This window comes from Periophthalmus magnuspinnatus, chromosome 15 (genome assembly GCF_009829125.3).
Source record: "Periophthalmus magnuspinnatus isolate fPerMag1 chromosome 15, fPerMag1.2.pri, whole genome shotgun sequence".
In the NCBI taxonomy this organism is placed as follows: domain Eukaryota; kingdom Metazoa; phylum Chordata; class Actinopteri; order Gobiiformes; family Gobiidae; genus Periophthalmus; species Periophthalmus magnuspinnatus.
Genome location: NC_047140.1, coordinates 10,034,819 through 10,057,168, shown reverse-complemented (window position 1 = coordinate 10,057,168; position 22,350 = coordinate 10,034,819). Strand labels below are relative to the sequence as shown.

At 37.8% G+C, this 22,350-nt stretch overlaps 1 protein-coding gene across 2 annotated transcripts in view; it reads left to right on the top strand.

Annotated features, from left to right (window-relative positions):
- Positions 1-1,689: 1,689 nt before the first annotated feature.
- The window catches only part of epas1b (endothelial PAS domain protein 1b), an 82,421-nt gene continuing 61,760 nt past the window's right edge, over positions 1,690-22,350 (top strand). For both annotated transcript variants that reach the window (XM_055227437.1, XM_033979469.2), the window contains exon 1: positions 1,690-2,088. In XM_055227437.1, the coding sequence (XP_055083412.1) occupies positions 2,063-2,088 (26 nt within the window). In that variant the 5' untranslated portion in view covers positions 1,690-2,062. The remainder of the gene's footprint in view (positions 2,089-22,350) is intronic.

Genomic DNA, 22,350 nt, shown 5'->3' with positions numbered 1-22,350 from the left:
AGCAGTCTGTAGATGTGCTCACAAGGAAAATCTAGCCTGTTTAATCCAAATCCCAGGTGGACTTTGGGGCATTTGGTGAGATGTTTTCACGGTCTTCTGTGCTGAGGTCCAGCAGAGCAGCTCCTGCACACACCACACACACTGAATACAGGCTGATAAGTGTTAGTGTCCTCCTAGGACCTGGCGTCCTCATATGTGGACAACACATTTTGGGTTGTCTATGCTACAATTCAGATTTTTAAAAGAAGAATACAACAGCATACAAGAACAGCAACAATTTAAATATATTCAATTGTGAACATTTTTAAGAGTTAAGAATGTTTAGAATATTTTTTGTATTTATTTTATTGTTAAGGCACATGTCTTCCTCCTTCTGTCAGCAGCATTTCACATGAGACACATTGTTCCAAGAGGCACAAGTGTTGTTTCTCATTTTGATTTTACATTCAGGACAAATGTTGCTGTGTTCAGGGTCTTAATAAATAGTTTTTGCAAATCATTATTCAAATGTTTTTAAATTATTAAAATGTCCTCATTTGAGGACATTCGTTTTACATCACTTTTCTCAGAAATTACATAATGTAAAAAGACAATTCTTTTTTTTACACTCATCAGGTCCCAATCAGCCCAAATAACAAAGAAATTAATAAAGCATGTCATGCAAGAGCTCGGGTCTTAGGAGTGTATAGAAAACTAACAAATTGCTTTTGCTAATTACATAGGTTACAATTTTGGCCAGGAACAAGGTAAAGTGTAAGCAGTAAACGAAGTAAAAGTAGTGGAGTACAGTACTTAAGTATAATTTCTAAGTATCCCTACTTTACTTTTACTTCCCTACATTGTTTTTTACCATGTTCGTGGTAACATCCCGACAAAAGTTTTCAAGTTCAAGCTTTGGTTTTGAGCAAACAAAAATAAATACAAAAAATTCATACAAACAATGAAGAAATTGATTCGTATTGTTACTCTAGATGTATCATTTTTAATATCAGTACATTTACACTTTAACAAATTATCAACACTTGTGTGGAATACTTTTACTTTTTACTCTTGAAGTACATTTACAACAGGTCTTTAAATACTTTTCCATGTGATACTTTTACCTTTACTTGAGTAAGTTTTTACCTCTGTATCTGTACTTTTACTTTAGTAACAAAATTGAGTTCTTCATCCAGCACTGGGTCCTTGTGGGGGGTTAGTGCTGAGGTAACCCAGACCCATCTGCAGATTTTGAGCTTTGGTCTGGAGTAACTTAGCTGGAGGATTTAACCTATTATGTTTAATTGGTTACATAATGCATGTTTTGTATGCTATTAGTTCTAACCTTACCCAACAATTTTGCTTATGTAGATTCCACCCATGCTTTTAAAAGTGATGAAACAATTTTGGACCGTTGCCATAGCTATTAACAATTCAAACAGCTTTTCAACGGTCAAAAGTTCTTAAAATGGAACATAAAATTGGCACGTCCCGTTGCTTGATCATAAAATTCCGTTCTATTATAATATATAACAATAATATAACGCCATTAGTATTTATCCACCATTTCCCACATTCTTTTCGCGCCTGTTCTCCGTCTCACCTGGGCACGAGCCGCTCACAGTGGGCCTCGCGCGGGGGGCGGGGCTTCAGGAGGGAGCAGCCCTCTCTGCCAATCAGCGCCGGGCCTGGTGACAGCGGCGGCACACACGCGCACAGAGGCACAGGTCACTCAGAGCGCGCTCCCACACTCACCACAGAACCACCGAAGTTTGGACCTGGCACAGACCGACCTACAGCCTCCAAACAGCGGACCAACGGCGTGCACCCAGCGGCCTGCGGACACTCTCGCCCCGGGGAAGCGGCTGTACAATCCTCGGCAGTGTTTCTGAGACTGTACGGCCCCCGACCCCTCGTCTGTCAGTTGACTGTTCGGATGACACGCAGTGAATAACGGTCACGTCGAAGCTTCGTTAAAAAAAAAAATACAAAAACAAAAAAAAAACTTTGCTCGTTCTTTAAACTCTTTTGGACTTACTTTAGCCCGTCGGGAATAACTTTAAAGTCGAGCGGAGGAGCCAACATGACGGCGGACAAGGAGAAGAAGAGGTAAGCGTGTTGAAGTTTTGAGTTTTGTTTATAAATTCGCGGGGATGTGTTGATTGAGTGCGGGACTAGTTGATGGTCTTTCACGGGGGGACCTGTTGCCGCAGCGGGGCATATCACTCCACTCTGCCCGGGCGAATGTTCTCTCAGAGGTCCTCAGAGTACAAAGTATCTTCAAACCCTTTCATTACACAATATACATTCATTTATTGTTATTTGCCTGTTATTAACGCGCAGACCTGTGTATTTTTATTTTTATTTATTTTTAGGCAATATAATTTAAACTATTGATTCAAATTGGAGTTATTTTAAAGTGAGCAACTAGGACCTTTCCATGTATTGCACTACTTTGATTTTATAAATACAGGGCTATATAATAATCAATCAATAGTCAAAAATTAGGCTATTGAGGATCTACTGCTGAATAAAACTGCAAATATGTCCACATTTTCATAACCTGGTTAATAGCTCTTTAATTACTAGGAACTTGGATCAGATATAAAGGTCAATGTCTTCTCAAAATGTTCACAATGTCTTTAAATTTTGGACCTGATTCAGCTCATCTGCTTTGATTGTAGTGTTGCTGCTATGACTCATCCTAAGTGTGATTTTAATTAGTTTTATTTTAATTACTGTGCTGTTGAAACACGCCACAGATATTTTGCTAACAGATTATGAACAGAGTCCTGGTGTAGGTCGTGTTTTAGCATAAAGACAGTGTTTTTATTTGCAGTGGTGGAATGTGACAAAGTAAAAGTAGTGAAGGGCTGTATTTAAGTAAAAAAAAAAAAAAAGGTTTCGGGGTATCTGTATGTTTTACATTGAATACTTTTTACTTTTACTCACTACATTTGAGATAAGGTGTCTGTACTTTCTACTCCACTACATTTTTGAACTGGACTGAAAAGTATTATTATTTTTTTATTATTGTCTGAGACCTGCAGAAAAGCCTAAGGGATTATTTAACATGTTTAGAAAAAATCTCAGTTCAGTTGTTTCTGTCAAGCAAAATTCAGCACAAATCTTTATCAAAATTTCTACATTTGAAGCTTTTTAGGACCTCAGAATCTGCAAAATGTCTGTTTTACTTTTTAAAGTACATTTATAAACAGATACTTTCATACTTTCACTTGAGTAGATTTTTTCATGTGACACTTTTACTACAGCATTTTTTTTAAGTGTTAATTTAATGTGTAAATGTCAACAAGTCTTAAAGCTGTTTATTCAGAGTCATATAAAAAACTTGTTTGGCTTGTTGTCTACTAAAAAAATGATTTGAACTTCAGTCCTCAGTTGCCGACAGCTGAAGGAGCACACGGCAAGGGATGAAAACGTGGAGCTATCACTTTCAAATCAGACTTTTCTTTGAGTAAATTTGCTGTTTGCTTTTCTTACTAAGGAAGGTGTAGAGCTTCCCTCATTTGGGATTTGGACATGATATTCTTGAGCGTGAATAGAGATGTTTGATCATATGTTTTCAATTTATTTCTAGAGGAAGAGCCCAGTGAAACAATACAGAACAATACAAACAAAAACAAATAAAACACTTAACTGCATAGGTCCGTTTAATACATTAAAAACAGTTGCAAGTGTGAGTAGAAATATTGTTTTTTTGCATATCCTTGAAATCTATTCCATTTGTGGGAAGCAAAATAACCAAGAGCATTTTTTCCCATTTCAGTTCTAGTGCAGCCAGTTTGTAGACGTAGACAATTGTGAGATCTTGGATGTGAGATACTGAGTCATTCTATCATTGTAGTTCCATATAAATTGTTGTTGCTTGATATGGATATTATTCATACCAAATACTAAGTTTACTTTAGTAGCTTTTCTAGCATTTATAATCCTTGTTATAGGCTGATAAGTCGACCAACCGATATACAGGACCTATTTGCACTTTTTATCTTGTCGGCCTTAAATTGCCAGCAGAAGGCGATATTTTCTTTAGCCCAACCGGCTGCCTCCACATGCATAATGAATACAGGCATAAAGCTTTATTTGAACACTTGAGTCCAAAGAGGTACTGCAAAAATATGACTACACTGCTCTAGGCATGGGACGATATGGAAATTCTGTGTTGCGATTATCATGGCCAAAATAATTGCGATTAACGATAATACCACGATAATGATTAAATTTGTTGACAGTTTAAAATTTTGTGGATATGAATTATTATCATTTTATATTATGAATTACATGTTTAAACTACTTTTATATAATTGTACTTTGTGAAAACAAGTCTGATTTGGCAGAGAACATTATGGATGATCAGAGCAATTGACAGAAATTTGGGGGCCTGGGTCAATAAGCCGCACAATAATGGGCTTCTAAGACAGACCCTGGGGCCTGGGGCAACAGAGCCCCCCCGTCGACTCTTCTGTGGTTAGGTAGCTTTTTTCTGCACAGTCTGGTGATGTAATGGTTATTATATCACGATTATATGTCCAATTATATGTATAACGATTATTGTGGACCCTGAACCATGATAAATCATGATAAACAATATTATAGTTTATCATCCTTACTCTACTCTATTGTCCAGTTTGTAGTTGTGGATGAGATTGTACTAAATTCACATTAGATCATTTAGAGATAATGACCAAAATCGGCCCATAATTATCGACCCAGAAAATATTGACCCAAAAAATATTGTCAGAGTTGGTATGGGAGTATGGGTTTCTCTGGATTTTAAACAGTCGGTATTGTCTTTTTTGTAAGACAAACATGGATTGTGAAAAGCAGTGCATAAAAATATGACCATTGACCATTTACTTGGCATTTTAAAATAATAATAATATATTTTTTTCCTCTGTGGTGTATCGTCAGGAATACACATGCTTTACAGCACAAATAAACCATAAACTCCCGCATTCATCTTTTGCCGTAACAGAACAGCTCAGAACACTGTATCACTTGTGCGATCTGCACAACAATGTAAGAAGGTGAGATTCCCACTGTAATGGCCTGTCACATTATGATGAACAGATTACACTGATAACACACACAGCAGCACGACTGCTCTATATAGACTACACGCGTTTGTGTCAGGCTTCAAAATATTCACAAAAATTTCAGCTTTTGATTCAAATATTTAGCAAATTTCATCTTGACATTTCTGGGGATTTTCTTCATTAATTTTTTAATGAATTATATTAAAGTTGCTGTACCTGATTTTTGCTGTAGGGAACCTAGTTAATTAAATGTTATAATGTTGTTTTCTCCTTTAAAACATACCTGAAGTTGTGTTTTGTTTCATTTACACATGTTTGAATAATCCTTTATTATTAGTCTGTCTACATCTCCAAAACTCAAAATACTCTGTTCCACCTTATGATGTGATCATATCATGAACATCATATGATGAAGTGATAGTTTTAGTTAACAGCTTCTTTTACCTTTAGTTCAGTAGAGATTGGCAGTTCCAGGGCTAAAATGATCCAAATAATTCTAGTGAAGGTGTATGGAGTTAAAAAACACAGTGGAGCACTTCCTGTATTGCCGCATGACATCACAAGGTGGAACAGAGTGTTTTCGGTTTGAGAGAAAAAGCTCATCTTAAATGTGCAGGGTTTTTATGTTAAACATTTGTGAATGAAACAAAACACAACTCAAGGTCTGTTAGTGACGAGGAAACAGCATAATAACATAGATCAGAAGATAGCGTAATATGGACCCTTTAATTAGTTAGAGGACCTACTTACACGATATGTCTGTACTTGGGCAGGGCACAGACATATCAATACAGGGGATTTAATACATAAAAAATACACACAAAATATGCAACCTGTACATGTGATACCATCACTTGCACAGCTGTCACCTATTTTCATAGAGGAGCAATTTTTCCCATATCGCTCACCCATAATGTTCACTTACAATTAGACAATTACACACAGCTGCACTGGCATATATCGATTCTGAAAACATCAATTATGTGACTTTCACAATAAGCTTGAAATGGGAGAATCACAGTAAATACTTTTCTAAGTGAAGAATTTTGAACATAAGTTTGTTTGACAATGATCGTGGCCAAAATAATTCAGATTAACGATAATATCACAATAACAATTAAAGTTACTAACAGTTTAAAAATGTTCTGATATGAACAATTATAATTTTTATATTCTGAATAAGTTCCATGTTTAAACATTATTATAATATTGTACTTTGTTATCAGTAGAAACAACTACGAATTAGCAGCCCCCTCTAAGACAAATTAATAGGAATAGAGTCCATATCTGGGTCCCTAATACCCTGGGCCCGGGACAACAGACCCCTCTGTCCCCCCCGTCGACTCTCCTGTGGATAAGTTATTTTTTTCTGCACATTCTGGAAATGTAATGGCGATTATCTTGTCCCACAAATGATTATTGTGTACCCTTTTGGTTTATCATCCCATCCCTATAATATATAAATAGTGCAATGAAACACAAAAATAGTTAGGTCTAGTATCTATAATGTGTCATGCAAGTTAATAATTGTACCATCGATAACTCAGCTGTCACCATGAAGGCCTATTTCTACAGAAAATGAAGCAAAATGTCCCCAGAAAAAGTACACACAATTCATATTAACCCCAAAAAATACAGTTCCAGCTTTCATATACTGAACAATAAGTTGATATAGTGATTATAGTAACAGGTCTACTCTGCACAGATCAATACTCTGCTAGTTCTCAGTGGGATTTTGGGATTAGTCAAATTATAATCAAATCAAGATTCAGTTGTTCTAAATGTCAATGGACCGGCTTTTCAGTGGAGAGGTGTATAGCGATCCTGTGCTAGAAAAAGCATCTGGTTTGGAGCAGACGGAGGAAGAAGACATGTGTCTGTCCTGTTTAGGTCCATGAAATTTAGATTTAAAAGGTTATATAAATTTTTTTTAAATACTTTTTTTTTTTACCATATCTAGGCCTCTCACCATAATCACTATATGCACTTATATAGTTCCAGCTTTCATATACTGAACGGTATTTTGGGGCTCAATATTTATCATGTCTACATCTTTGTAAAAGTGGATAGATTTTTGTTATTTTTTATGTAGAATGATGAGCTGTAGAAGGTTGAATACTATTGTGATTTTAATGCCTTTTTTATTCTGTAAAGCACTTTGAAATACAGCTAAGGGCTTTTAATGAGACTGTTATTTAAAAATAGTTTCACTATGATTCTCCTGCCTAACCATATCACCTTCAGTCCTTTTCTAGAGACAGAGGTGTGACCTCTGACCTACATACAGACACATGCAGTACCAGGATGAGGGCCATACTCAGGGAGGCTCCAGGACAGTGGAAAAATGGACTGCGTTTGTTTACAGTCAGTCATCAAAGAAAAACATTACTTCACAGTAATCAGTTTGTATGATTGATGATGCTCAGTTTGTTCATCAGGCTGTAAAAGAATGGTCTGGAGCACAGCAAATTGGGCTAACATCTGGGTCAAATAGCACTGATTAAATGTCTCTATTGTTCTATTCATGAAATCAATACTGAAAGTGATTTTGAATTTTGATTTTGAAAAGAAATAATCATATCGAAAAATTATCAACATGAGGAAAAAATTTGTTGCATGAATAACAACAGTGTCATAAATCGTTTCACAATTGTTTAAGACCACGAAGACTAGTATACGCCCATGGAGCACGATGGAACCGAACTGGATGGCATTGTGTTGTCTAAATAAAGAGTGTATTTATGGTCCTTATGAGGGGTTTTGTTCTTTGTTTTGTGATTTTTTTTCCAACAATATGACTACATTTTTGACCTCCTGAACAACGAGGAAAAGTCTCATGTGGGGGTTTAAAACGATTGGCCGGACAAATAATTTTATAAAAAGACAATCGCGAAAATGTCTGATGACTCACTGATTTAACTGACTCAACAGCGCTACCTAGAAGTGGACGCCTATGGGAGAGGAAACAGGCAAATTTCGTAAACTCACAAAATTTGAAACAATGATAGAGCTTCATTAGACAAGCCTAAAAATGCACTGAAGTGCTGCCCTAAGATGAGCTGGAAGACGGCCATATTGGATTGAAGTTTTGTCGGCACTTTGAATGTGCCACTAGGTCTTTGGTCCGAATGACATGAAATTCGGGAGCTGCACAAAATATGACCACACAGCTCTGTTATCAGTTTGTGGTCTAAAAATGGCTTGGGATGAGTTTGTAGTATTTTTAAGTTACATCATTTGGGAAAAATAATCAAAATCAAATCGGCCCAACATATCAACCTAAAAATATCAGCCATCGGATGTTCTGTCTAAACAATCAGTATCAGCCATGAACAAACCCATATCAGTCGATCTTTTTAAATACTTCAATTCAAGTTTATTTCTGTAACACATTTAAAACAACTTAAGCTTCTCATAAAAGTCAACAAAAAACTAATATACAGATCACACAATACATAGGAACAGAACAATAAATCACCAAAATCTAGTATTAAATGCCAAGGAGAAGAGATGGGTTTTCAGTCTAGTCTTAATCTGCATCGAAGACTCAGAGGATCTGACAGGCAGAGAGAGGCTACTTTAACTATGTTCAACTCTTTTTGTTAAGTAAGTTGTGATTTTTACAATATAATGCATCTGAAATGGATCTCATATGAGTTTTTTCAATGTTGTCCTAGTAATTGTTTAGCTGATGGCGTCCTCTAGATAGATATTTTATGTTGGACTAAATGAAGATGTGTTTATGTAGATAAATGTGATATGTAGATGGGGCAACAGTATCTTAGTTGGTAGAGACAAGACACTTAACCCACCTCACTTCTAGTGTCTACGTACTGTTGTGTAAACGTGTGGACAGAGGACACAGATGTGAGTGTTTGTTTACCTGCCTTACATGTTTCAGTTACTTCCTCTATCTTCAGAAGCGTTACGTGATGGCGTAGTGGCATGTGTTGTTGCTGCTTTACTTGCTTTTGTAAGACAGTAGAGGAAGCTCACCCCACCTGCTTTCTGAGGTCTTCTGCAGGACTGGATCCCATGTGCGTGATACGGTATACGCTCCCTCGTCATCATTTACGCTCCTCGGACCTGATTTGCGTATCTTGATGGCCTCTCTGATCCTGGTATTTGTTGCTTTCAGCACGGATGACCCTGGCATTGTTCCTGCTCTGCTTGTTCTTTTATTGCTCTTCTTTGTCTGTTGGCCATTTGGTTCCGTCACACTTCTGAGGAAGGCCACAGGAAGTAGCCAAAACATGTAAAGCAGGTAAACAAATGCACCTGTCTGACAAAAAAAAATCACAAATTCTAAGTTTAAAATGAAAGACACAATAAACCTTCACCAAAGGCAAAAAGGGTCAGTGTTCAACTTGGGTCTTTTTAATGGAGACGGCTTCAGCCAAACCTCTGTCAGGAAAAGCACTCCCATCCAAGATGGTGCCATAAATGGATGCAGTTGTTTGGTTTTTTTGGATGTGGTTTGGAGTTCAGATGAAACTTGACTGATTTTGTGCTAAAGCCACAGTATGTAACTTTTTGCCAAAAAATAGACTAATATAAAAGCATGCTTTTTTCAGTTTCAGTGCATCTCAACAAACTTGACTCTTATTTGGCCTGGAAAAGGACCTCCCCCTGCTTGTTTCCATGGAATGATGCATTTGATTTGTCATCTCCAATACGTACATACCGCACGGTTAAATAAGGCTGGTTAAGTTTTATAAATAAACTTTGTTTTCATATGGCCTAGCTACATGGTTGGACCGTTATATTTATGAGAGTCAGGGATGTCTTTTATGACTCAAAACAAAAGCTGTGACTGTATCATCACCTCCTACACAGCTCAGTTCAAATGTTGCATCTTCTCTACTGAAATTCTGTTTATTTCTCTGATAATTTTTGAACTATGGATGGAAAAATATAGCTTTTTTGTTTGTAGAACATCAACCCTGTTTGAAGTATATGCTTATGTAATAAAAGTAAACTCGCAACTACGACCACACGAAAATAAGTAAAAAGATGGATTGTTCTCTGTCCTGTTATTATAGCTGACCCTGGAGACACTGCAGCCGGGGGGTCCCTCTGGCTCGGATCAGTGCTCCTCACGCTCCAGGTGAAGATTAAGACGATGGAACAAGTTATGACTCTGTTGTTATTCACACGACAACTCTTTGAGGACATCTGAAAGAAGAACTGCAATGCTGGACCGGAGCCACCATTGTCAAAGTTCAAAACAACTTCTGCCAACTGTGCCAGCTCCTGTGAATGATTCTACAAGCAGATAGACAAATGAGTTACCCACATGGATTTATGTGCTGGAACTCCTCTGACACCGCCTGATGTAGTAATAGTAGTAATAGTATAGGTCCTTCCAGGAGTGACATGTTTATGATACCTGCACACACAGATACCATTTTGCACAAGTTGTATCTCATACATTTTAATGAGGCAACTAAATATAAACATTAATTATGACATTTGTTTGACAGGGCAGAAGGCATATGTTTGTTATATTGGCCAATGAGTAACAAGGGTCAATATCTAACAAGGGTTATCAAAAGTATCAAAAATCAGTTACTAATCGATACTAAACTTTGCAGAGGTCCAAAGTTATCTCTCACTTTGCTAATGCATTCAAAGAATTCTAAATATTTAATTACCTGGAATTCCTGCTGCACCACACGCTTTCTGAGCCCGAAGGTAATACTAACAACAACTAGCATGCTAACAGCGAACTTTCTGATTCTTGGATACTAAAATGCTTTATATATAGATGCAGACAATACACAGCGGCCTAATTTTGACCCATGGAATGCTTTTAAAATATATACGTAATGGGTCTAAACTAATTTTGGTCAATTATATGAAAAAAAAAATTGGGTGCAGCTGCTTAAATCTAATAAAAAGTGCATGTTTTTACCATTTGGAGCATATTACTAATATGACATGTTGTTTTAAATGATCTGCTGTTGGAGCCAGAGTCAGGAGTGGTGCAGAGTAGACAGAAGTATGTCACCACACAACTTTGTATGTCATCATTTGGATTCTGAGAAAACACAGTGCACACCTCCCAATGACGTTCACAAAGGCATGTTATTCTTATGTTTCATTTAGCAGATCATGTTCCAGTATCTGATATCTCGCAATCAGACAACTCGGTATTTATATGGGCCTTGTATTCTGCAAACTGAATTTTTCCTTTTCATTGACTCTCTTAAGTTGTATTTATAGTGGCTTGTGCATGTTTGAGTACTCTTTAATCGCTATTTTCAAGACGCCATTTTGCCGCTCAACCCGTTTTCACTGTCACCTGTCCCCGCCCACTTTGATATATGCACTCCTTTCTTCAATTTTATTTTCTTAATTTGGCAGTGTTGCATAGTCATTTTGGTACAAATGAAAATAAAATGGGCTGCTCGCTAGTGTGATGTGCAGCTATCCATAGGAGGGGCTGACAGCATGCGGCGCTTTGTTGTGATGATGTTTACGGCGATGTCAGCTCCCATTGGGCACCGCACTTTTCTGATACAGGAGTCAGTGGACTTGTTTCTTTTATTAGGTCGTTTTAGATGAATATTGTGAATTAACTAACTGAACTATAACTATAGAGCACACACAAGCACAATATGTACCGGTATATGTTATGATTTAAGTTAGTGAGTGAGATGTGTACTTAAAGGTGCAATATGTAACTTTTCTGGTGGAGGGAACACCACCAGCTTGTCCCTATATGTTAGCTGTTAGAAGATTTGGAAATGTTCTGCAGGACGGCATTAAATTGTCTTGCATTTATTCCATTACAGGTCATTAAATTGCAAAAAACATCTGACATGTAATTTGGGGCTAGCGTTACCTGCTTGTATGGAGATGGATACTTTTAATGCCATACTGTGGAACAACAGGACATCTCCACTCTACCATGTTGTCTGAAAAGGTTTTAAATGTCATCCATGCATGTTTGAGTAATTTAGTGATCTCTTCTGGGCCCTATTTGAAGCCTCCTTACGGTTAGCAATACAGGTCTGTGCAAGGCTCCACCCACAAGCTTGCATCACCCATGCTCCCACACGACAATTCTCCATAATATACAAAAACATGATACAAAACTGTTGACCACAACTTGACAAACCAGTGATGTGCAGTAGTTTCATTAGTGGCTGAGTGTGTTGTGATAGTGCTCTGAAGGGAGAGAGGCTTATGTGAAAAAACATTGAATTAGTTAATATGTTGTTTTGGTGAATATAGCATGATCTAAATGTTTTATTTTAGCAGTTAAGTACCAGCTGTGCAAATTTATACCGCTCTTAAAATAACAGACCCCACACAGATTAAAGTTTTTGGCCAGCGCTAGTTATGAGTTTGTTAGTATTACATATCAGTTATCATTCCACAACATGAAAACATTTTGATAGATCTGTGGAGAAATACAACTCCATCTGTCTGCACGTTAGCATATTGCATAACATATAGCATATAGCCTTTAGCATATAGCCTCTCTTTACATTGACACTCCTGATCTCTGCCCAATGCTTTCGTCACTTGTATGCCCTTCATGTTTATTTGTACACAGCACGGGCCTGTCCTCGTGATCCCAGAATAAGCTTCACTTCTGTCAACATGTGATTGGGATGGAAAGATTGTGCAAAGGCCAAAGTCCGCTGCACTTGGCACACACACTATACATTACCAGTGCTCCATGGACAGACTGGTCCCGTCAGCTGGGCCAGGACCTACACGCCTCAAGTTACCTCCATCAAAAGTACGCAGCACATCAAGGCTCAACGATTTGGCTAAAATAACTGTAACTGACAAGCATTGAGATTAGATTTGAGATTTAGGCTTCAGTGAGCGGGTTCTGTTCAATGTTCAAATTTTAAAAACGTCCAGGAGAATTGACTAAAAGACTGAAACAGACCAACTCAATTCAGAACATGTTTGTACAGAACTAAAAGGTTAGCAGTTTTTAGGCAGAATAAAACCCTATAGAGACCGAGGGAGGGCATCTGACACATAGGGACATTTCAGAACCTGTTTGTAGAGTCTAAACTACAGGGTTAACAGCTTTTACGCAGAATAAGACTCCATGTAGAAACACAGGGACATTTCACACAGATCTAAATATAAGATATAAGAGTTTGTTGTTGGTGTACGAACAATTGCAGAGTTTGTGATTTTCTACTTGCGTCTATTCAAATAGCATTTTTGATTTGATTGACCTAATTAATTGCAAATATTTGTATTGTTGGTTTAGCCCTCTGCTCTAATCTAAATCATATCATATAAGAAGACACATTATTCTTTTTTGTGGCTTTAATTCCACTTTAAACATCATCTTGGGATACGTATTTCAGAAATCATCTCAAACTTAAAATAATGTCTACATATGTAAAAAACACCTTAAAAACTACACCTCAGTTGGAGCTCCCTCTGCTGTCAGCAACAGGAACAATGGGAAAATAAATGAAGCCCTTATCCCTCGTGATGAATTCTATGCTAACAGAGCCATGCGTGAGTCCAGTGATGATTTATGGGCTTAAAAAGTGCACAGGATAAGTTTGGATATTTACCTTTGATGAAACAAATCTGGCTATATGCAAAATGATCAGGCAGCTTTAGATTAATGGATTAATGAAACAATTGTCAATGAAACTAATCCTAATTTAAGATATGTTTTTGATGAGGGGACAACTAGGCCTGTCATAATCACTATATCAGTATAAGTGTATGAAAACTGGAACCATATGTTTTTGGGGGCAATATTTATCATTTTACATTTTTGCTTTTTTTTGGGGGCTTTATAATAAGATTTGACTTGTATGTTTCATTACAGGAGCAAACTAACAACTAAAGTGTTTCATTCTGATGTTTATTTATTGCAGCTCATGATTTTTAACAATATTGTAGATTTAGAATAGTTTTTATGGCTTAAATCTGCCCTTGAGTTTTTGTATCAGGAGCAAAAACTAGTTGAAACATTATCATTTATCGTCTATATTTACTTCAGCGATATATTGAACTTAAAAGCTCCAAAAAAGTCAAGCTTGCATAACATCATTGGAAAGTTAATGGGAGTTTAATGTGCAGCAATTTTTTAAAAACTTTTTTTGTAAAGATGTCACATACTTGAGAGTTGGCTTGTGTCAAACGCACACAACTCCAAAGAAATTATTTGAATGAAACATAAGCATCTGATGTGGTTAGAAATAAAGATGTGAATCTGTAAAAATTGCAGTGATTCACAGCATCATGTAGAGACAGAGGCAATCAGCAGAGGGTTTTATCTGCACTGTGAGGTACAGTTACATAAACCTGGAATTTCCCTTGGGCCTACAGGGTTTTAGACACGATAGTAACGCAGCACGCATGACTTAATAGTGTACTCCGCTGTGTTTGATGTTTTTAGCCAAATCAAATAAATACATCACATTAGAGATGGGTAGAAGAGCCAGAAATGTTTACTCAAGTAAGAGTACTATTACTTCAATGAAAATATGAACTCAATTAGGAATAAAAGTACAGTAAAAATATAAAAGGTTATAAAAGGTTACTCAAATACATGTAACTGAGTACTACCCACCCCGCAAAAGTTACATAGTGTACCTTTAAAGAATTTTCTAAATGCGGAAAGGTAAATATACTTAGTTTGTGATTAAATTTCAATGAGGCTGTTAAGTGGACTCAAGCCCGTTCTGCCTGCCAAGAGCCTCCCATAGCAGGAGGAGGTGACGACAGGAGCAGGCGACGCAGAGCACCAAGGTGATAAGTGCCACGGTAAATCTCTCAGTGAAGTTTCTCAGCTGTGCCAGGGCAGCGTTAGACTGGTACTCACTAGACTGGACCCGAGGACAGCGGGCACAGTTGGGGTTGGCACAGAGCCCTGGTGTCTGTGTGTGTAAGCTAAAACCACACACCAAAACATACACTTCCACAACTAAAGAAGTGTAAGTTTAGGGCTGGGTGATAACACAAAAATACATATATATCACAAGTTTATTACATTTTTTCCCCCCGTTTTTGAAATAAGACATAAATATGGCTTGCGGGCTTCATTCTTAGTTTCAAGAACTTTGAATCAGTGCCAGTGAAAACAAAAATAGTTCCATTTCTCATACCAAAGTCTGAACTCTGCTCCAAACAACATGCGTTTCCTGACAGAGGACTGGCTCTAGACCTCTCCATTAAAACACTGATAACTGAAGCATTTGGATCTTTGACTACAAATTGTATAACTGTATAACATTTTCCAGGGAAGTTTCTCTGTGATATTTACCTTATTCCGGAAGTTTCTGTGGGTGCGTCGTCATTCGGGTTTTGCGTGGGGCTTCTTGACAGTAATAGGGACTACAGAGGTGTTTTAAAGCCTCCAGAGAATCGCTGCAGTGTTAACTTGTTCGTCACATGAACACTCAACATTTTACACAAATTAACCTTCTTTATATCAGATTTTAGAAGCAAAACTTTTCCCAAATCCTCCATTGAAATGAATGGGGTTCCCACTTATATGGAAGTGCCACAACAAAAAAGTGCATTTTAGCGCATTTATGGCAAAAGTGGACAGGGATGAATAAGGTCACGATAACACATTTTGAAACACGAGGTATTACTACATAGATATACTGCGATAAATGATAATATTGAAATGACTTGATGGAACAATAACAATAAACCAGGAGAATCCCAGTAAAGATGTGTTTAAATAGTTGAATGAACCAGTAATTAGCCATAGAAGTGACTTATTCACCCCCCGACAACTCAAAATCATATTACAGCTACAATAACCAACATCTCTCCATTATTGGACAGAATTTGTACACACGATAAATATTGCGCTAAAAATATATACAGTTCCAGATTTGATATATTGAACAGTAAGTCGTAGTGATTATTGTGACAGGCCCAAAAGTCCATCACAAAATCAGGCATCTTATGTGGTATGTGATGGCCCTTTGCAAATGAAATAATAACGTCTTGAGGCCAAAAATATCGAACATCATGTAAAAATATTGATACTTACTTATTTTTATTAAAGTAGAGTATTACAGAGATAGCTTTCTCCCATGTTATAATGTTCCCTCATCAAACACAAGCCTGAACAGGGTCGAATCCCGCTTGCGACATAAACTGCATTGGTTGAGTGGTCTGATCCACAGTGACCACAGCAGTATGATTCCAGCTCCCACAGATGAATGCTGTTGCTGTGTCCTTGGGCAAGACACTTACACTACCTCGCCCTCAGTGTCTGTGTACACTGATGTATGAATGTGTGTGTGTGTGTGTGTGAATGGGTGAGTGGTTCCCTGATTGTAAAGTGCTTTGAGTGTCATGAAGATAGAAAAGGACTATATAAAAATGTGACCGTTTACCATTTACAAAACTGTACACAGCAACTTGACAAACGTGGTGACACTCTGTTCCACCTTGTGATGTCATGTGGTAATACAAGAAGCACCGCACTGTGTTTTTAAACTCCATACAACTTCATTAGAATCATTTGGACTTTCTGCATAAGTCCATATAACAGATTTTATTATTATTATTATTTCCATAGACCAGTCACTGATTACCTGATAACTTCCTTCTCACGTGTATTTATTAGTTTGCTATGTTTGTTTTTCCTAGATCCCTTTGGGAAATCATAAAGTTTTATAACAGAGCGTCCAGGTGACCTTTAACCTCCTTGGTGTTTCGCTTTTGCTTGTAGGATCATATGATGTGCTTTACTCCCAGAGCTGACACTAAGCGGTCCCTCCACCCACAGTCCATTATCTGTGTTTACTTTAGCCTCATAATGTCCCTGTATTTATTTAAAGCAGGGGTTCTCACAGTAGCCCTGTTTAAAATGGCTCAAGAGTGTTTGGCAGTTTGAAGGAGTTTGGTTAAAATGTCTGACTCAACGCTTTGTCCTTCCAAGGGCTGTTCCGGTTGATACACTGTTGTCCAAGTCACAATTGTCATGCGTGTGGTCAGAGGAAGCCTTCAAACTTACTGGAAAAGAAGACACATTTTAAGAAGACAAAGCTGCAAGATTAATCTCAATTTTAATGGACCATTTTTGTAAATGGACATAGCTAACGTGCTAGTCGCCACGTCCCAAATAAGAAGTGGTCATAGGTGCACTTCCGGCTCCATCGCTTGATGGATGAAGTTCCAAATCTGGAATTTAGCTCCAAATTTGCTGCTATAACTGCTTCACTTTACTGGGGCCAAGCTATAGGTGACGTCACGCTCACTTAGTCCATTTCTTATTAGTCTGCTCCTCACCCTGTCCTTTGCCTTTCGACAGTCCGATACAGCGACCGCATCAGTTGGATGCTGCACTGATCCACCTGTCAGTCTCACGCTCCATCCTACCCTCACTCGTGAACAAGACCCCAAGATACTTGAACTCCTCCACTTAGGCCGGGACTCTCTGACCACTTATTTGAATTAAAAGTTTGAATAAAAACCTACGATGGATGTCAAACTTTATATTGCTATGTCTTTTAAACGTTAAAAACTGTTGAATCATTTCCCTGGAGAGTGACCCTCATGCACCTGTGTGTGTAGCGGACTGCTTCAGGGCAGGAGACACGACACCGACCATGCTCCAATCCACAGCCAAACATTAATCTGTTCCCTTGGCTTTGACCTTTCCACTCTTGTTCACGGGTTTGTGGAGCCGTGCACAATCAGGCAGTGGCAGCTCATGTTTACGCAGAGTGGACCTGGATACAGACTGGACGCAGTACTCCAGACCCTCAGAGGGGAACAGCGGGGATAATATGCTGTCCATTCCACAAAAACTTACTTACTTAACACTGATCAAAACCAGTTTGATCAGTGACTAAAACCAGTTTGTGTGTTGGACTAAACTGTTCTCATTACGAGACAGAAAGAGGAGAGCACAGTTACAATAGCAATTAGCATTTGCCCGGTGAGCACATCTCCACAATCCCATAATGAGGGGCTGAAGTTATCCACAATGAGCACATCTTTGAACAATGATTTTGCAAACTGCCCATGTTTAGAAGAAGTGAGGCCAAGCATGAGGAAAGATCACCTTGAGACTCCTCCACCTGTTTGCAGCTTGGAGCACAACTGTGTCCTGCCCAATGAGCCCCAGGGAGCGCCCCGCTCTGCAGGCTTTGTCCAAGGAGGAGTCCAGTCGCTCCACAGGGAGAAATGTAGCCTACTTCATTCAACAGTTTGTGATTGATACGTAGCAGCAGTGGAACCTGACTTCTAATAACCTGCACATATGGGACGTGTAAAATGAAAGCATTGTATTGTATTGTATTGTATTGTATTGTATTGTATTGTAAGCATCCTTTGTATTGACTTCTCAGTCATTAAATGTCAACTTTATTTTTGGTAAAATTAAAATCTCTAAATAAGATTTTCTTCTCGGAAAATTACAACTTTAATGATGAAATGTTACAACTTTATTTCTGTAGAACCCACATATATATCTATTTTTTACAATGTGACACTTATACTCGTATTTCAAGAAAGTAACTGTTCAGCCCTATTTTTATGCGAAATATGACTTTTGACTTCCATCTGTTGACAGCTTAGAAAGATGTTAAAACTTTTTAAAAATATGTTAACATAACAAGAAAAACAAATAGCAATAGCAAAAGCAGATGCCGCCATTTTGTCCAGAAGGTCAGATGTAAACAAACATAAGATGGCTGCACACTAGAGGATCTTTAGCCTGATAATAAGCTCCATTCGCTTCTCCATAAGTTTATGGGGCATGGTCCGAGTAGCACTTCTCTTGTGTGTGAGTGCTTTTGTGCTACGATGTTATTTGTCTGGTCACAGCTCCAAAACCTCAAATCATAAGGTTCCAACAAAATGGTGGGTGGCTATCAATTTTTACAACAGCGAATAAGAACAGACAGGCATTCCTCTTTGTATTTCCCTTTTTGTGTAGTTGCCAGGTGACACAGCCTCGTATCCTCGTGTGTTTATTTTTATTTTGATATTTTGTTGGATCACGTGACAATTTTTATAGTCCTGCTCTTTTATCAAAACTGACCTGAAAGGGGTTGGCACATCGTCAGTAATTGTTGCAAGTTGTGAAGAGCAGAGTGCAACAGCCAAACATCAGCTGAACTCTCACTAAATGAAACAAGACACTGCAGCTCTCAGGCTGTTATTAACTGCTTATTTTTATAGTAATTTATTTTGCATGTTTTAGCTCTTTAAACATTTTTTGCTGTTTGCTGGGTCGTGAGGCAACAAAATAAAGTATCTGTGTAAATGTCTGCGATCTGCACCGTTTGCATCATTGTCTTAAAAATGCAGAGGTTTTTTTAAATGTTTTTTTACCGTAGTTAGCTTTAGCAAGAGCTGAGCCTTGTGTGCAAGCTTTTGGGGTTGGATTAGTAACTGAAACATTACTTTATTTGATTTGATGCAGAAATATGTTTCAAAATAAAGCAGGAGATTGGCCGATATGATTTTTTTATGGTCAATGTCAATATTGATTGTTTAGAATCTAAGAGCAACTGATTGCCGTAAAGATCTTACGATATTTTTGGGTTATTTAGATTATTTTCCTCAAATTATCTCATTTTAATTTACTACAAACTCCCCCTAAACCTTTTTTTTTTAATTTTTTTTTTTTTTTTTTTACCACAGACCTTTACTAGAGCTGTGTATCACATTTAGTGCTGTTATCTCTTAATCTTAAAGTTAACATAAAGCTTTGTAAAGTGTATATTTTTAGGCAGCAAATCCACCAAAACAAAAATCGGCCTGTGCTAGAGATTTAAGGACAATAGCTGATACACTAAAAAGCCCAAATATCGGCCTGATATATCAGCCAACCGCTAAGATCAGTTAAACAGTTCAAACAGTCAATAAATAGATTCATGTAAAGCTTTTCCATTAATTATTCATTGGCAATGTTAAAAAGATGGGCCTTTAATTAAGATTTGAAAATATTAAACCTTGTTTCAAGACGCAGATTTTCCAATAAAGAAATCCACATTTGGGATGCACAGAAACCAAATGAGGCTTGATCGTGTTTGGTCTGAACTCGAGGAACCATCAGGAGACCCGTCCCAGCTGATCTGAGGGGCCTACAGGTCTCATAGGGAGTTAGCAGGTCTATCAGATACTTTGGACCTCCACCATTTAGAGATTTGTGGACCAATAAAAGAATTTTGAAACTGATTCTGTGAGAGACTACAAGCTGCTGTGAATTATGAGCTTAAGTGCAGCATTGTGTTATTTATTTATATTTATTTTTGAACAGTTTTGTACTTTCAGAAGACTTTTTGGGGGATAATTCTGCTTCACGATTTGGTTTCAGTATTATCGTTTATCAGCATTATATTGCACTTTGTAATTTGTAATTCTGACACAACAAAGTCACTTATTCAACTTTGTACAGCTGAAATCTATTTTTATTACAACAATAATACCCCAAACCTCCCCATTTTTCCAAAGAAATTGTACACACGATGAATATTGAGCCCCAAAATATAATGTTCCAGCTTTCATGCAGTGAACGATGAGTCTCTTTGTTTCTCATGATCATAACATTGAAATCTCACACCTGAACCTCTCTAGTTGGGGAGCGTTCACTGTAACTGTTTTTTTGGCGTCTTGATGGGAAATGCCTTGGACTCGGGTTCTGGGAAGGCTGTGCATGTTTGAGCTGCTATTTTTACCTCTTCTTACTGGTCTTTGTTGTCCCGAACATTTGAGCTCCATGACGCCCCCCGCTGTCCCGTCTCCAGCGGCGCGCTCGCCATTGTACGCCGCTGCTCTGCCCGCCTGTCCACGTGTGAGGTCATCATGCACGCCTCCTTCAGAACTCTGTCTCCTGCCATTTCCTGTTTCCTGTAGGCCCGCCCCCTGTGCTTCCTGTTCCTGTGCTACCGTCATGGCGGCGCTCCAGGGACCTTCGTATCACCTGGCTCGACTCCAGCTGGATCTTTACACTGTTGTTCGTCTTGAGTTTCTACATGGGGCAATGCTTTTTTCATGTTCATAATCTATGCCAGATCTGAAAATGTGGCTCATAGCAAAGCACCATGAATTTTTGGGACTGATTTGCACGATTTTAATTATTTCTAACCAAAATTTTCAGTTCTATGGTTCTTATTCCGCTGTAGCTTCTAAAACATTTATCTATTTTGTTGTTCTTAAAAGTTACTGCATGGTTCTCTTTGTGTGGCAGTGTTTTCAATTTCAAATCTACCAATAAGTGGATGGGATGGCATCAAAACTTAAAAAAAAACAACAACAAAAATAATAATCTAAGATATGTGATCTTGTGGAGGAATTTTGTTACTTGCACTAAATGTGTAACTGCATTTTTTCAGACAGATGTCGTTATAGCAACAAAAGAGTTTCGCTCATCGTCACTTTCTACTCTTACATTCACCTCATCTAAACCACGGCGTCATTACTGTAGGATTGCATCGTTAACAAACCCTTCATGAACAAAAAGTAAAAAGAGCAGATACCATTAAACAGGCTCAAAATGAGATAAGGAGAATATATATTTAGTGAGTTTGAATTGAAAACACTCTTAATGTCTGTAGAACAAGATTCTGAATGGTCTAACAGGTATCCACCCTTAAACTCTGCCTCTGCAGCCAGATGTCTCTGATTACAAACACCTGGCTGTAATCAGGGCAGTTCTGAGTGATGTCACCAAGTGCTGGAAATTGCGGTGGCCACAAGAGGCATCACACACCCATTTTGACAAGTTTTTAACTAGAAAGTTGGAAATATGTAGCCTCACCAGCAAGATGAATTCTTACAATTTTTATTTGAGTTCACAAACTCTTGAAAATCTGTGTTTGCATGTGAAAGGAAAATGACCAATCACAAAGCAGTACTGTGTTTTGTGTAGAAGCCAATGTCGAACGAACCAAAACAAACATGGCAACACCAACAGACGTACTTCAGCCTAATTTAATGAAAATACATATTTATGATGTATTTTCTTTTTGAAAAACATGCAGAAGGAAGAAGCACTTTTGTCGATAGAGAGGATGTGTGTGCTTTTCTCTTAACTGGATTTACCATTAACCAAAGTTTGATTAACTTCAACCAATCAGAGTGAAGTATTTGGTTGAATGTTCCGATCACTTGCAGCGTTCCAGATTTATGTAGAACTCTATTCAGACTGCTACACAGAGCCAGGTGAGCAAATGAACCTAATTTGTGCTAAAGTTTCCTAAACATCATGAGAAACAGTAGACAAGGCTTTTAATACAGCATATACAGCATATTTTAGTGGTGAAAATGAGTTGATTCAGTGTTTAGTTTCACTTTAATTGGTTTAATACATTTTTGTCATATATATATATATATA